The sequence below is a fragment of the Scomber japonicus genome, chromosome 14, assembly GCF_027409825.1.
Source record: "Scomber japonicus isolate fScoJap1 chromosome 14, fScoJap1.pri, whole genome shotgun sequence".
NCBI classification, from domain to species: Eukaryota; Metazoa; Chordata; class Actinopteri; order Scombriformes; family Scombridae; genus Scomber; species Scomber japonicus.
In genome coordinates, this window is record NC_070591.1 from 12,377,170 (window position 1) to 12,391,196 (window position 14,027).

At 43.8% G+C, this 14,027-nt stretch overlaps 1 protein-coding gene across 1 annotated transcript; it reads left to right on the top strand.

The window, feature by feature from the left end:
- Window positions 1-381: 381 nt before the first annotated feature.
- On the top strand, window positions 382-13,491 carry tnfaip3 (tumor necrosis factor, alpha-induced protein 3). Its single transcript, XM_053333152.1, has 9 exons — window positions 382-660; window positions 2,384-2,795; window positions 6,570-6,760; window positions 7,108-7,249; window positions 7,663-7,833; window positions 7,945-8,125; window positions 8,404-9,401; window positions 9,687-9,892; window positions 10,451-13,491. The coding sequence occupies exons 2-9, from the start codon at window positions 2,489-2,491 to the stop codon at window positions 10,730-10,732; spliced, it is 2,478 nt and encodes an 825-aa protein (XP_053189127.1). The 5' UTR covers window positions 382-660; window positions 2,384-2,488; the 3' UTR covers window positions 10,733-13,491.
- Window positions 13,492-14,027: the final 536 nt, after the last annotated feature.

The following is a 14,027-nucleotide window of genomic DNA, read 5'->3' on the forward strand; positions in this document are numbered from 1 at the left end:
ACAGAATTTCCTCACAGTCAAAACAGTGTCACCTCATCATTGCATTACCTGTACATAAATACACAAATGTAGTACATACAAATGCACATTCATTCAACTAATCAGTCAAAGTCTGCTTACGATAAAGTGATGATTTTTTCTTTCGTTTTCCTGACTCATTTTTCTGAGGCTGGTCTCACTGCAGACTAATGATGTATTTCTAAGGCTGTCTCATGAAATAGAATATGACACGACCTGTCTGTCTCCCTCAGCGACGCTCCTTTGTGCACAGTAGGTGGGATATGCTTTTCAGTATTGGGTCAGACAGATAGAGAGCCCCCTGGTGGCAGCAAGCTATAACTGCAGTTGAAACTGATAGAGAGGAAAATGGGTGGACGGAAAGTCCCCGTGTGGAAATCCCCTTGACTTCTTGGGCTTTTTCCTTTTTTGTAAAAAAAAAAAAAAAAAAAAAAAAGAAAAAAAAACTATCGCTCGCGGACGTGTGTTACTTTTGAAAGCCTTCGCAAAACTGCAAGGGCTCCAATACAGACCTGACACTAAAAAGAAAGAGAAGGTTGAATGGCGCCGAGGACCGCTGCGGTGAGGCTGAGTGAAGTGGCTGAGAGAGGACTAGCCTGAGCATCCGGGAGGGCTTTGTTATTGCCCCGACATATTACACAGGTAAGACACCCGTCCTCCCTCCCTGCGCCTCTCCATGTGGACAACATTTCTTATCCAGGAGAAGGAGACTTTGTAGCCACCTCACGTCTGGGCCTTGAGTAAATGTATGGTCGTGTTCCTGGGGACATGGAGGAAGCTTGAAGCCTGCTCACGACAGTGGCTTTGACAGCCATTGTTTACAAAGACGTCACCCTGAAGCGGATAAGAGGACATTTAAACAGCCAAATGTAGCATCGCTGCGGCTACACTGTATCGATACCAGCGCTGTGAGACCAGATTTAACGCTACATTGTTTCAAAGGTAGTTGTCATTGGAATTACGTAAGCCTTTAACGTCAGCAAAGTCTCCTGTTATTGTGTTTTGGTGTAGCCAGCCATCCTGAACCGCAGCGTCCACCACTGTGCCTCTATCTGTCTGCCTAAAGTCTACCAGCGGTGCCAACACATTAAACAGCGATTAACGATCCCTGTCAACATGGTCACTGACGTCCAGGTGTCTTTTGACTAGTCCCCACTCATGTGACTGATCAGCCGTTTAGCATGGCCTAGTGTGTATGTGTATGTGTATGTGTGTGTGTTGCACCTGCTGCTGTTTGGGTTGTATAGCCACAGAGGCCACTTTTAAGAAAAGTGTTCAGGTGTTGTAAGTGAGAACTAAAACACTTTTCACTGAGTGGCAGCTGCTAATCAGTTGGTGTGAGGGTTGATGCTGGAAGTTAGAAAAAGTCAGCAGAACTCTGGGTCTACTTGCTTGACCACCACTTTCAACTTCCTGTGTGCTCTAAATGTGCTGACACTTTCTGCATTTTGGGGTGAAATATTCCTTTAAAACCTTGAGAATTGTACACTTAAGCAAACATTGTATTCTTTGTCAGGGTTTGGGTTTTAAATCTTAAGACTTTTAAGTAAATGTGTGTGGTAAAATAAATATCGAAACTGTCAAGTACTGAGAGTTGACTATTAGGTCATAGTGTTAGATTTGTTTATTTATTCCTTGAACTTTTTGAACTTTAGACTGTATTTTTGTTTAAGGCAAAGTTCTTACACGTCTGTTTGTGTGAGGACATTAACTAGTGATATAATGAGGAGATACTAGTGTGGCTTTTTTAAATTAACAAAATGAATTTTGTAGAAAATAAAGTATTGAAACCAGTATCTTTTTGGTATCGTTTCGATTATCATTTGCACCAGTGTTAAAAATGTTCTATTAATTCTCAGCCTTACTATGACTTAATGCAGGCCGACAGTTTTGCCCTCCAGAGTTAGGTGAAGGCGAGGGAGGAGGCCTCCAGGCAGTCAGTGTGACCTTCCCATCAGCCCAGGAAGCCCTGGGTGGCCTTCATTTCAAATCTGGAAAACACCAAGTTATTGTTGGAAGGCTTTGAGCTCAGCGGGACACTGGGACGCCCTGTTGGGAAAAACTCTCAAAAAGCCATCAAGGCGAAAAGGAGAATTAAAAGAACAAATAAAGTACACAGAAGGTTCTTTGTGTACTTTATTCTATTTGGCCAACTAGAATCTTCAGTGAAAAAGCACCAAGCAACCTTTTAGAGCAGGATGATCCTGTGTGTTGGGTGGTTTCCCAAACAAACTGTAAATTAAGTTGGGTCTAAGTCTAATTAATAAGGAAGGGGAATCTCCACTGAAAATTTCCATCAGTCCCACCAGACTGTTTTACTGTGTTCTACTGTGAAATAACATCCACTCCTCTTCTCTCCATCCAGATTCCACGTTGGTCGATCATCGGTGGCTGGTGCCTCCTCCTCGTCCTTTCCTCCTCCTTGTTCCTCTTCCTCCCCACCTTCCACCTACCTGGCCACCCCACCGCCATGTCGCAGGGTCAGAACTTCCTCCCCAAATTCCTGTTTGTGTCCAACCTGCTGAAGGCAGTGAAGATCCGTCAGCGAGTGCCCAATGACGTGGTGAAACCGGCTGCCAACGGTGGCGTGATGCACCACTTGCGGGGTATGCACCGATACACTCTGGAGATGATCGCCATGAACCACTTCCCGCAGGCCTTCAGGGAGGTAGTGCAAGCTGCCATCTTAGACCGAGCCATGCAGGCGTCTTTGGAGCAGGAGAAGAAGCTCAACTGGTGTCGGGAGGTGAAGAAGATGGTTCCCTTACGTACAAATGGTAAGAAAGCTAGTGCTGATGTTGCGGAACTGTACTGGAAAACTTGAGGCAGATTCTATGATTTTTGTTTTTACTCTTGGGTGTAAGTGTGGAGTATTTTGGGATGTTAAATCACAGGATGGGAGTTTACATTTGTGGTTTAGTAGCTGTGTATGTTTGGACTTGTTTGAATAAACTGTTGGAGCAGGAGGATCTGGAGGCACTTGATACAAAGCCCTACAACTGGAACAATTCAAAAAGATTGAGGTGATGTCAAATTTTATGTTCCTTGATTTCAGGAACAGTAGAAATCTCGATTGCTTGGAGGGAGGGGGGTGGGTGTGTTTTGCTTTTGTTTCATTTTCTATGATAGAGGAGGTGCGTGTTTATGAGTCAGGGCTATGTTACATGTTAATTCTGAGATGTCATTACTCACAAGCAGGGTTACTGTAAATGACAACAATCGATGGATACAGGTTCCGCTTTCACATACACTCATTTGGCAGCCCCCTTTGGTTTTGACTGTGCTGAGCTGAGGGTTTGAGCCCAGTCAACCCAATGCCAAGTCATGTTTTCTGTTACGTAGATGTCGTAACACGGGAACATCCCAGGGTGCACAAACATTCAAACATGGCCCCGATCACTTATGATCATAGTTCTGTACTGGGAAATTCTCTGGCGTCACATGCAGGAGTGTTATTTACTGTTGATGGTGCCTCAGACCCGGCTATTTCCACAATCTTTCATTTACAACCTTTGGGGTATGTCCCCTCTTTTTCTGTGTAGGTGTATGTAAGGAGTGTGAATGTCAGTGGATCTTAAAACTAAAATTAAAAAAATAATTTTGGTTCCCCACCTGCCTGACTGACGTAGGTTTATGTCACTGTCTTTGTGACTGTCAGATGTGTCACAGCCCACTGGAGCTTGTTAAATCACATGTGACCAAATCCATGTCTCTCTGTCACTGCTGGCCTTTAAAAAAACCTATATTGTGTTAACACATTTGGTATATACATCACACTCTATTTTTAGATGATGGGGGAAAACATTCTTTGAAGGGAAACATCAGCCATAGCATTAACAACATGAAGAGGAAGCGGAAATCGCGCTGGGTTTCTCTCAGACATGTTGGTTTCCAGGGGAAAGAAATCAACTCTGAGCGGTGACAAAATCCTAAAATGATCTTATCTCAGAATTTACTATGAACAGTTACTGGAGGGATGAGGAATTTACTGGATGATGCGTGTTTTACCCCCATGCTTTAATTTTTTTTGTAGATATGAAATCACAGAGGGTCCCTAATGATTACAAAGTTAGTTAGTAATGACTAAATTAGATACTGTAACTCTCTCATATGTATACGCACAGTTCCTCTTCAGAAAGACCCCTGGAGTCATGAAAAAAGTTTTCTGGCTCTTGCTGCCAGTAATCTGAATGGAATTTCCTGGTTTATGAAGATGATGTCATAAAGATGAGCCAGATTTTTGAGCCAGAGAGTCTAATTCTGAAGGACCCAGACGTGACTTTGAGCAGAGGACGGACAACACACACACACACACACACACACACACACACACAGACAGAGGACTGACTGACTGCTGCTGAGTCACTGGAGCTCAGCAGACACACACACATACAGAGAACGTGAGGAGGCAGAAGTCCGCCAGTGAAAGTCCAGTCAAAGCGGGTTGTGTTAATCAAGCTTCTCTGAGTCAGAACACTGTTATAAAATCTTTTTTGAGGTCATCATATACTGTGTGTGAATTTACTAAAGATTAGAACCTCTTAACTAATTTCCTAAAACCCAACGTCATTCCCAAACTAGACTGAGAAATACAACTGACATCCATAAAAGCAGAACATAAGACGTTCACTCCCAGGCACTTAAAATTAACAGGCCAATATCCGTTTTCCTGGTTCGTGCAACTTTTCGCCCAGTTGAAGAAATGTGTTATTGAAATTCAGTGCGTCTTCTGTCTTGAATGTCTCGGACGCATCCGAGGGTTTTTCCCAAACAGCATCCCATGTCTGTCATGTGTCCCCAACAGGCAGGATTTGTTCAGCTACAATACACTGACGCCACATAGTAGCAGAGAGGACACACACACACACACACACACACACACACACACACACACACACACACACACACACACACACACACACACACACACACACACACACGCAAACACTGCGTTCTGTTTACATATATCAAGGTTTTTCTTATGAATGTGGTATCCTGATTATATTGGACATACTACTGTGTAATATTCTCCATATCTCCAGTTCTTATCAAAGCATAAACTAAAATGGTCTTTTGCAGGGCTTGTTTTGTCAGACTAGCCTCAGTAGACAGCATGCTGACAAAGAGAGGGATATTGGATGATTTGTGACTCAGACTTAGAGCATCATTGGAAAGCACAGTATTGCAAACTTGTGGCAAGTGTCACCTGGATGGCAACCAGATGAGGATTAAGCCTCATTGTACGCTGGTGTGTTTTCAGGAAGTGTCCCAGCTTGCCACAGAGGAAGTATCTATATTTAGGATGATGGGACCCACAGACCTTCTTTCATCTTTAGTTGTCAGGCAGCTCAATCCAGGGTCAAAAGTCCGCGTGTTTTTGTGCACAAGAGGAACTGATTATACATGCGTGTTTGTGCCTTTTCTTGTATGCCTTTATGTGTGATTGTGTGTGGATCTCTGTGAGGATGACTTTTCTCACTAGAGAGCTGTGCATTTTATGTTTTTGTTGAGAGTGATGCAAGAGAGCCGAAATGCAACACCAGCTAGCTAGTCTGAAATAGAAGCGGATGTTTTTTTGTGTTTTTTTTATGTCAAAGTACAGTGGGATGTTCCTTTGGTAGACAGAAAACAACAACAGTCTTCTCACTCTACAGATAATGTTATTTTCTTTTAAATCTGATCAGTTGAAACAGACTGTGGCTAACCTCTCTAATGCACATAGGTTCACTCTTATAATGTGAACAGCTCTCTGAGAGGAGCAGTATTACTGATGAAGGTGTGTACGCTAATTTCGTTATGTGAACTCTTTCCAGGTAAGCATTAGTGAACAGAGGACAAAATATGATAACAACCATTAATCACAGCTTTCAGTTGGTGTTGATAGCAGTTGTTAAAAAAGATAACATTCCTTCCTGTCCAAACCACGCCCCTATGGAAAGTCCAGGACCAGCTGAGTAGCATTGATGAGTTGGGATCATAGGAAGGGAACACACACACAAACACAAGGCAGAAGTTAGCGCAGGGAAATTCCTGTGTTTAGTGTGGCAACAGGGTTTTTCAGAGCTACACACATTCGCAAACATGGCGCAGGCCCTCCTGTTTCACAATGAGAAAAAGACCCAGTGCCGCCATAGGAGACTAAATAAAATTCCAGGGTTTTTAGTTGGTCATGTCCTCACACATACACACAAATGCGTCTTTATCTCTTTACACAGTTAGTAGAGTGTATAGTATGCAGTTTTCATGGACATGAAATGAGATAAGAATTTGCTAGAAATTTCGTGGTTATTACAGTAGAAAAGAAAAGCAAAACAAATGAATGTTTTGTCAAATATGTATTTCAGGTAAATCAAGGGATGTTATTCTTAGACCAGCTGAGCAGAAGCTGATCTTTGTCTGTAAACTGTGCATACTTGCAGACATGTGAGGGTCATGTAATAGTCTAGACACCAGATAGTGCGACAACCGGCCTGACAGCCTGGAAATCCCCAGACTCCTGTTACAAACTAACATTGTATGTGTTTCCCTGTCTCATCTATGTGTTTTTACAGGAGATGGGAATTGTTTGCTCCATGCAGCCTCTCAGTACATGCTGGGCGTTCAGGACACAGACCTGGTGCTTCGGAAAGCCCTCCATGGTGTATTGAAAGAGACAGACACTGGTGTCTTTCGGGCCCGTTTCCAGGCAGAGCTGCTCCAGTCTCAGGAGTTCACTCAGACCGGACTCCGATACACCACCATGGTATGAAGATAAGACTAGATCTACACTAAAAGCCTTCTTCATACTTTTGTATTCACATTTTGGCCAGAAGGAAGTGTTTTCCAGTAGCCTGAGCTAAAAAAAACATCCTTTGTGCTAGCTGGAGAGTAGCATTTCAATCCTTGTCTGTCTTTTTGCATCCTCATTTGCACCCTGCAAATAAACAGGTCTTTCTCAGTTTAAGCCAGAGTATAAGCATTAGTCTTTTGTCCTCTTTCTCATATCTACTCTATATTTTATAGTATACTTTTATTCAAATACAAAATACAATCCTTTGCACAAGTTTATGTCCCTACTCATTTCATGTGTATGTGTGTGTGCTGTCCCAGAACTGGGAGGAGGAGTGGGAAAAGATTGTGAAGATGGCGTCTCCGGTCTCCAGTAGCAATGGCCTCCAGTTTGACTCTCTGGAGGACATCCACATCTTTGTCCTCTCCAACATTCTCCGCAGACCCATCATCGTCATTGCAGGTAGTCACATTTGATCATCTTCAAGTACATTTATTGCTCCTTTTGAGCCATCAAAGGCTCACTGGTCTTGTATCAACATGTCAGCGATAGAGGAGGTGATGTCCTCAGCCACATTACTCAACACTTTGCTGTTTTGAAGTCTTTGTAGTTTTTTATTTCACTGTATCACCTTCCCTCTATTTTAGTGAGCAGATGTATAATGGATACGTTGCTTTATAAACTATTTTTTTCCAAGATATTGTTCCAATACACTTCATAAAATCAAAATATCAATTTTGAAGGGGTGATCAGACGTTAAGAAGGTTTTTTTTGTTGTTGTTTTTTAGACAATGTCCACTTAAATCATATTTAACTTTCAACTTTTAGCGATTATTTTTCAGTACTAACTCTGCCTTAAATTGCTCTTTCAACAGACCAGGTGGTCAGGAGTATGAAATCTGGCTCCTCCATCTCTCCTCTGAATGTTGGTGGGATTTATTTGCCGTTACACTGGCCACCTACTGAGTGCTACAAATACCCAATAGTGCTCGGCTACGACTCCCAGCACTTTGCACCTCTCATTACCATCAAAGACAGTGGTCCAGGTAGGAAACATTAACAGACAGGTGTTATGTGCTCAGAGAGTTAGAGAGAGGCTTGATATGAAGTTGTTCAAGTTTTTGTAACAGTGTAACGTCTTTGTCTGAATTTGCCAGAGATCCGAGCAGTACCGCTGATTAACCCAGGTCGCGGGGGCTTTGAGGAGCTGAAGGTTCACTTCCTGATGGAGAAAGAACAGCCACAGAAAGAGAGGCTTCTAAAAGACTATTTGCTGCTTATAGAGATCCCTGTCATAGGCTTGGGCTACGATGCGACACGGATCATCAATGCTGCACGGTAGTTACACACGATAAGCTCTATCTCCTAAATATGAAGTAGACAAACTTGTTGTGCTGCGCTGCTATTGAAAGCATTTAGCAGCTTCACCCCCTGTGCACTATTATACATTGTCACAAACTTCAAATGATGTTTGAGAGGAATTATTTTTGTATGAGTCTGTACATTGTTTTTAGGAAAATTGTACATAGTATGCTTTTAACTTTAAATTTAGCTATAGGTTTACAATCACAAAAAGCGCTATTGAGTTAAGAACCACATTATGTCTCTATCCCAAGGTTGGATGAGGGCAACCTCCCTGAAGACATGAACCTGATGGAGGACTACCTACAACTGGTCAACCATGAGTACCAGCGCTGGCAGGAGGACAAGGAGCAGGCGTGGGCAGCCCAGCCGCAGCGCCCGCCACCCTTCTCCGTCTCCCAGCTATCCCTCATTGAAATCCGCTGTGCCACACCACGATGCACCTTCTACGTCTCTGTGGACACACAGCCTCATTGCCATGAGTGCTTTGAGAAGCGACAGGCCACTACTGGTGGAGGAACGAGGATAGAAGGGGTGGTGCAGACCAAAGGAGGAGGTGTACAAGGTGGGGTAGGAGTGATAGGGGGATCAGAGACTGAGGTTAGCTCCAGGGGAGCCCGAAGCAGTAGCCCCCCATCCTCCTCATCTGGAAGAGGGGTGGTGTTATCCAGTCCCCGCCCCGCCCCACCCACTGCTCCCAGCCTCAGCCTGTACAGTGAAACTCATGCTATGAAGTGCAAGACACCCGGCTGCCTCTTTACCCTTAGTGTGGAACATGATGGACTTTGTGAGCGCTGTTTCAACTCCAGGCAGAATCATGGACCCCCTGGTGCTGGAACGGCTGCTACGGGACTCCCAGGCCCCAATGGGGGGCCTATAGCCCCTCATCCGGGCCAGGGCTCCGGCTGGACCCAGTGGGGGGGCTGTGAGACAGAGACAGAGCGCTGTAGCATGTGCAGACAGGAGGCGTTCAGGATATTCAATGGCCTGTGTCCACCCTGCATGCAGAGACAGCAAGCTCCAGAGAGGGGAGAGCCACAGCAAAACAACCCCAGGACTGAGACCACGTCTTCAGCTTGGAGCCAGACAAGGGACCCGGAACGGCCGTGCCTCACCCTAACCCAAGGGCACACCTCAGCCTGGCAGGCCCCTCTGGCCCGGCCTTGTAAAAGATCTGGCTGCCAGTTCTTTGGGACGCCAGAGAAGTTGGGTTTCTGCACTATTTGCTACGTAGACTATCAGACCAACCACCGTAAGTCCTGCAACTAATTTGTACTTCAACTTCTGACTTTCATGTTACAGGTTTTTCAGACATAAAAAGGTCTTATCAAGTGTTTTAAGTTAGTTCAAGTAAATGTTTGTAGGAATGTTGTTGTGTAACATGTAATTGGATTTCTATCTTTCTTATCTTTTACTTTTTAATTAGACATTATCTGTCTGCTTCTGTTGTATTATAACACTGTTTAAGAACTGTTTTTACTCACATTTCAAACATTTTGGACTTTGCTCATGTTGGCCAATCTGGTGTGTGTTCCAGACCTGACCCCTCCCCCTGCCCCGGTCCAGAACCGGCATGGTTTGGAGGCAGGCTTCCAAAACGCCTCACGGTGTCGTGGGCCTGGGTGTGGTGCGGTTGGCAAGGCAATGCTGGAGGGCTACTGCGACAAGTGCTACGTCAAAGAGCAAAGCACACGGCTTAACCAAGTGGCACATCGCACACCACACTCCCCTCCTTTGGTCATGGTAGGTGTCTGTCATACCTTCTTATAGATGGGGCGTGTAGGATTTAGTGGCATCAAGCAATGAGATTGCAGATTGCAACAAACTGAATACCCCTCCCCTTCCAAGCATGTAGGAGAACCCACGGTAGCCACGAAACTGACAAAAAATGTTAAAGGACTACTGAAGAAACATGATGATACAACATGGTGGGCTCTGTGGAAGAGGACCTGCTCCCTATGCAGGTGTAAAGGGTTCATTCTAAGATAATGAAAACATAACAGTTCTTATTTCAGGTGATTATATGCTAATTAAAACATACCTATGAATATTATATTAAATTTCTTCCTAGTTCGTTCCATTACATGCCACTGAATTCTACACACTGCACCTTTAATTCCCTTTCCCTTGCTGTACTTTGTCATAGATTTTTTTTGTGTCCTTTTTTTTTGTCTTTTTTTCTGTGTTCCTCGCAGCCTGTCTTCTCAACTCTGGCAGTATGCTACTGGTTCACAGTTTGAGTTACCAACTGACCGTTCTCCTCTTTCTCTTTGCTCCCCTTCTTTTTGTCTGTACAAAAAGCGTGACCGAGCAGCTAAACCCAGATCTTCACAGCAATCCCAGACCCAGACCCAGATTCAGTGCCGGCGAAGTGGCTGCAGTAATGTGTCCCCGGGTTGCACAGACCTCTGCCCAGAATGCCACACACGTGGCCAAGGCAGAGAAGCGGGCAGGCGGGCGCAGGCGCCCAAGGAGAAGTCTAAGCAGCGGTGCCGGACGCAGGGCTGCGACCACTACGCGAACCAAGAGAAACAGGGCTACTGCAACGAGTGTGACCATTTCAAACAGATTTACCGCGGCTGACCACATACGCACCCATGCATCGATGATGAAGACACATCGCTAGCACGCTAGAGCCGCTGCCCTGCTATGGGCACCCCATGCCAGTCAATGCACCTCTGATACTAACTAACCAACTAACTAACTAGCTAGTGACTAACTAGTAACCTTATGGCCTGAAAATCAAACCCCCCATGTAGAATGTGAAGAGAGAGCGTGTATACGTGGGGGGGAGTGTGTCTGTGTGTCTGTGTGTGTGCGTGTGTGTGTGTGCGTGTGTGTGTGTTTGTGCGTGTGTGTGCGTGTGTGTGTGTGTGTGTTCACAGTAGACATGGCCTCCAGAATACCTCTTTGTGCAATTATTATCATCTGATGTGCTGTGTACACTTACACGGTGAGAGGTTTGGCTACATGTCAGAGCAACTGACTTAACTCTTGTGTACAATATGTATTTAGAGGTACGCAGTGAATCGTGCCGGACAAAATGATTGTATGTTGACATAACGAAAAGCATCTGACATTGCTTTCTAGACCACAGCCAAGGATTTATACCCCCGTCTGTCTGATTGTCGGTCTGTCTGTTTGACTGTCTGTCTGTCTTAACCCATCTGTGTATCTGTCTGCCTGTCTGTCTAGCATTTGCTCTGTAGAGAGAGGGATGCAGTAGTTGGGGATGTCCAGCAACATCTGTGGAAGTAGTTTAGCAGAAGTGAACCGAGAATGGGCCAAAGCAAAGAAAATGAAGTGCTTGAAATAGAGAAATGGTGTCCACAACTGTTTAGCTTAGTTCTCCAAAATCACTCTTATATCCTCTAAAAATAAACCAGAGAAGATTTGCCAAAAAAGGCTTTTGCAATCAATACTGTAAAATTATCAAGAATTAATTTTCTTCCATTAGTCAGTCAATTGCAGTGTTATATTTTAAGGCAAATTAACTTTAATATTCTTACTCTATTACGAAGTTAACGTTGTAAATTCTTGATATAGAAAGTAAGACGATACCGTGTGGTTAAACAGTGCAAGACAGACAGGGCAGGCCCCTGCTAGTTTTGGTGCTACATGTACAGAAATATAAGCCTCTGCTTTGTAGCCAACATGCTGGCGGTGTCAGCAGACAGAAGGCAGAGAACACAGTAGAGACAGGACTCATTCTTTTTCTATTCCTCCCTTCCTTCCTCTTATTTCCCCCCTTCTCCTCCAAAACAGATCTGTTGCCTTGGACGTTGTTTTCCTGTTTACTGACTTAAGCACCTAGAAACTCATACGCAGATACATGCGCACACATACCTACACATGCATACACAAATGTAGCTCCAGTCCTGTCAAAAGGGGATTGCCAACAATAGAGAGAACTGAGAACATAATGACAGGTGAAGTCTAACTGGAACATTATCCAACTTACCACCACATACACACACATGCACACACAAACACAGCTCTGAGAGATTGTATGCGCCCCTCCCCAGCTTGAGGTCATGTGTAGGTAAACAAACCTATAAAGAAATGCATTCCTCTCTGCTCCACCCCACTGGATGTGCCAAGGCGACAATTTCCAAACTTCAGAGAGCAATCCCATTGCCTGCTTTGGCCAATCTTGTTTATCTGAATGTGTTTTGTGCTGTTGCTACAACAGCACAGTATTGGGGCTGATCCTCGATAAGTTTTGCCTTTAAGTAGTGATTGAAATTTTATGGACCAGAGGAGCCTGATCAGTGATCCTGGATCAGTGCTCCCACCTATAAAATGCTTTTGTGAATATGGATCTTGGTCCATATTGTAGGACCTTCCAACCCGATGCCTCATCTCCAACACACACACACACAACGCACATGTGTGCGTCTGGAATACGCAAAACTGACATTCCTGTTTTCTTATTTTAATTTGTTTTGGGATTTTTTAATGTATTTTAATATATTTGGTTTTGTTTCTGCCAAAAAAAATACATGTGCCATCAATCACCAAACAGTTGTTGTTACCTCCTTAAAATGGCCAGCCTGAACCATTCTAAACTAACTAGAGTGCCACAGATAGACATCTCCAATTCCGCAGGCTAGAGCTTGTCAAGATCTCTCATGTTGAAAATCCCCTAAATAGGCACCATCTTTCCACTGAGTGCTTATTTTATTCTGATTCGTAGAAATGTTTATCTACAGAGCTCTTCTCAAGAGTAAAACATTCATCAAACTAACTCAAATGTTATATAAATCGGAACAGTTATTTCCCTCATAGTTCTGCTGAAGATCTTTGCTGCTGTGGTCCGATGTCCATCTGTGGCTCTAGTTAGACAAGCATAGACAAACAGGCTTTTGGTCTGCCTTTTCATTCAACTGTATCTAAAGCTGTCGGGCCAGCCCACGTGTTGACGGCCTGTACGTAGATCTCTGTGTGCTTTAATCACCTCTAGAAAAACCTTAATCAATTAAAGGCCAATTAGTGGTAGGCTCATCAAGATCTCTTTAACAAGATTTTGGTAGGTCTGACTGGAAGGAGATCACATAAGTTGCACATGACTTGTCTAAGCTGCTGAGGCATTTAGGAATGGTACTCCGACTCGCTTAGGGACATTCCAACAGTAGGAAGAGCATCCGCTTAAGAGCAGAAGGTGTAACAAAACATGCAAATGGTGTGGAAGTTTCTTTGTGTGACCTTTTGACAATAGGGTATTGTATGAAAAAAAGCCTGGTTTTATTTGTTAAGTATTTATTCATATCAAGATATCTGTATTGTGTGATTCAATAATTATTTATATGTTGTCCTGAAATGAATTATTTTTATTAAGAAATCTGAAATATGTCTGTGTTTTCTTCTCTGTCTCTGTAGTTATTTTGTGTGTGGCTGGTTGGGAGGGAGAGAAAAAAAGGTGTGTGTGTGTGTGTGTGTGTGCTTGCACTATCACAGAATGTGCATATGCGACACAAACGTGCACTACCCTACAAGCACTTGCACATACAGCAAGCTTGTGTGTGCTCCTTGAGATTTCAACATTGCACTCTTATTACAGCATTGCCCCTGTCTACTGTGCAGTTTATTGCCCAACACTGTTTCTGCTGAAAAGCAGATGCTCACTATTGACGGTGAATCCATTTCTAGTGTAGGAAGCACAGTGGGTGCTGCAAAAGCCATCAGATAACTGATCACTGATGCTTGTGGCAGAGTGTACCATTTTCCAGTGCCTAACTGGGTTAACTCATTTTCTCTTCTTTCCACCTCGTTACTCTTATTTCTTTTCTCATTTTTACACATTTCCATACAAAAAAAAGTTCAAATGGTGAGGTTTCTTCTTAGGTACTTTTTTGTAATCAGTACTCAGTTTTTTCCA

Coding starts and splice junctions, on each gene's coding strand:
- tnfaip3 (XM_053333152.1), top strand. CDS start 2,489: ATGTCGCAGGGTCAGAACTTCCTCCCCAAATTCCTGTTTGTGTCCAAC. Junction 7,250..7,662: donor ACCCATCATCGTCATTGCAG/GTAGTCACATTT, acceptor CTCTTTCAACAG/ACCAGGTGGTCAGGAGTATG. Junction 9,893..10,450: donor ACTCCCCTCCTTTGGTCATG/GTAGGTGTCTGT, acceptor CTGTACAAAAAG/CGTGACCGAGCAGCTAAACC.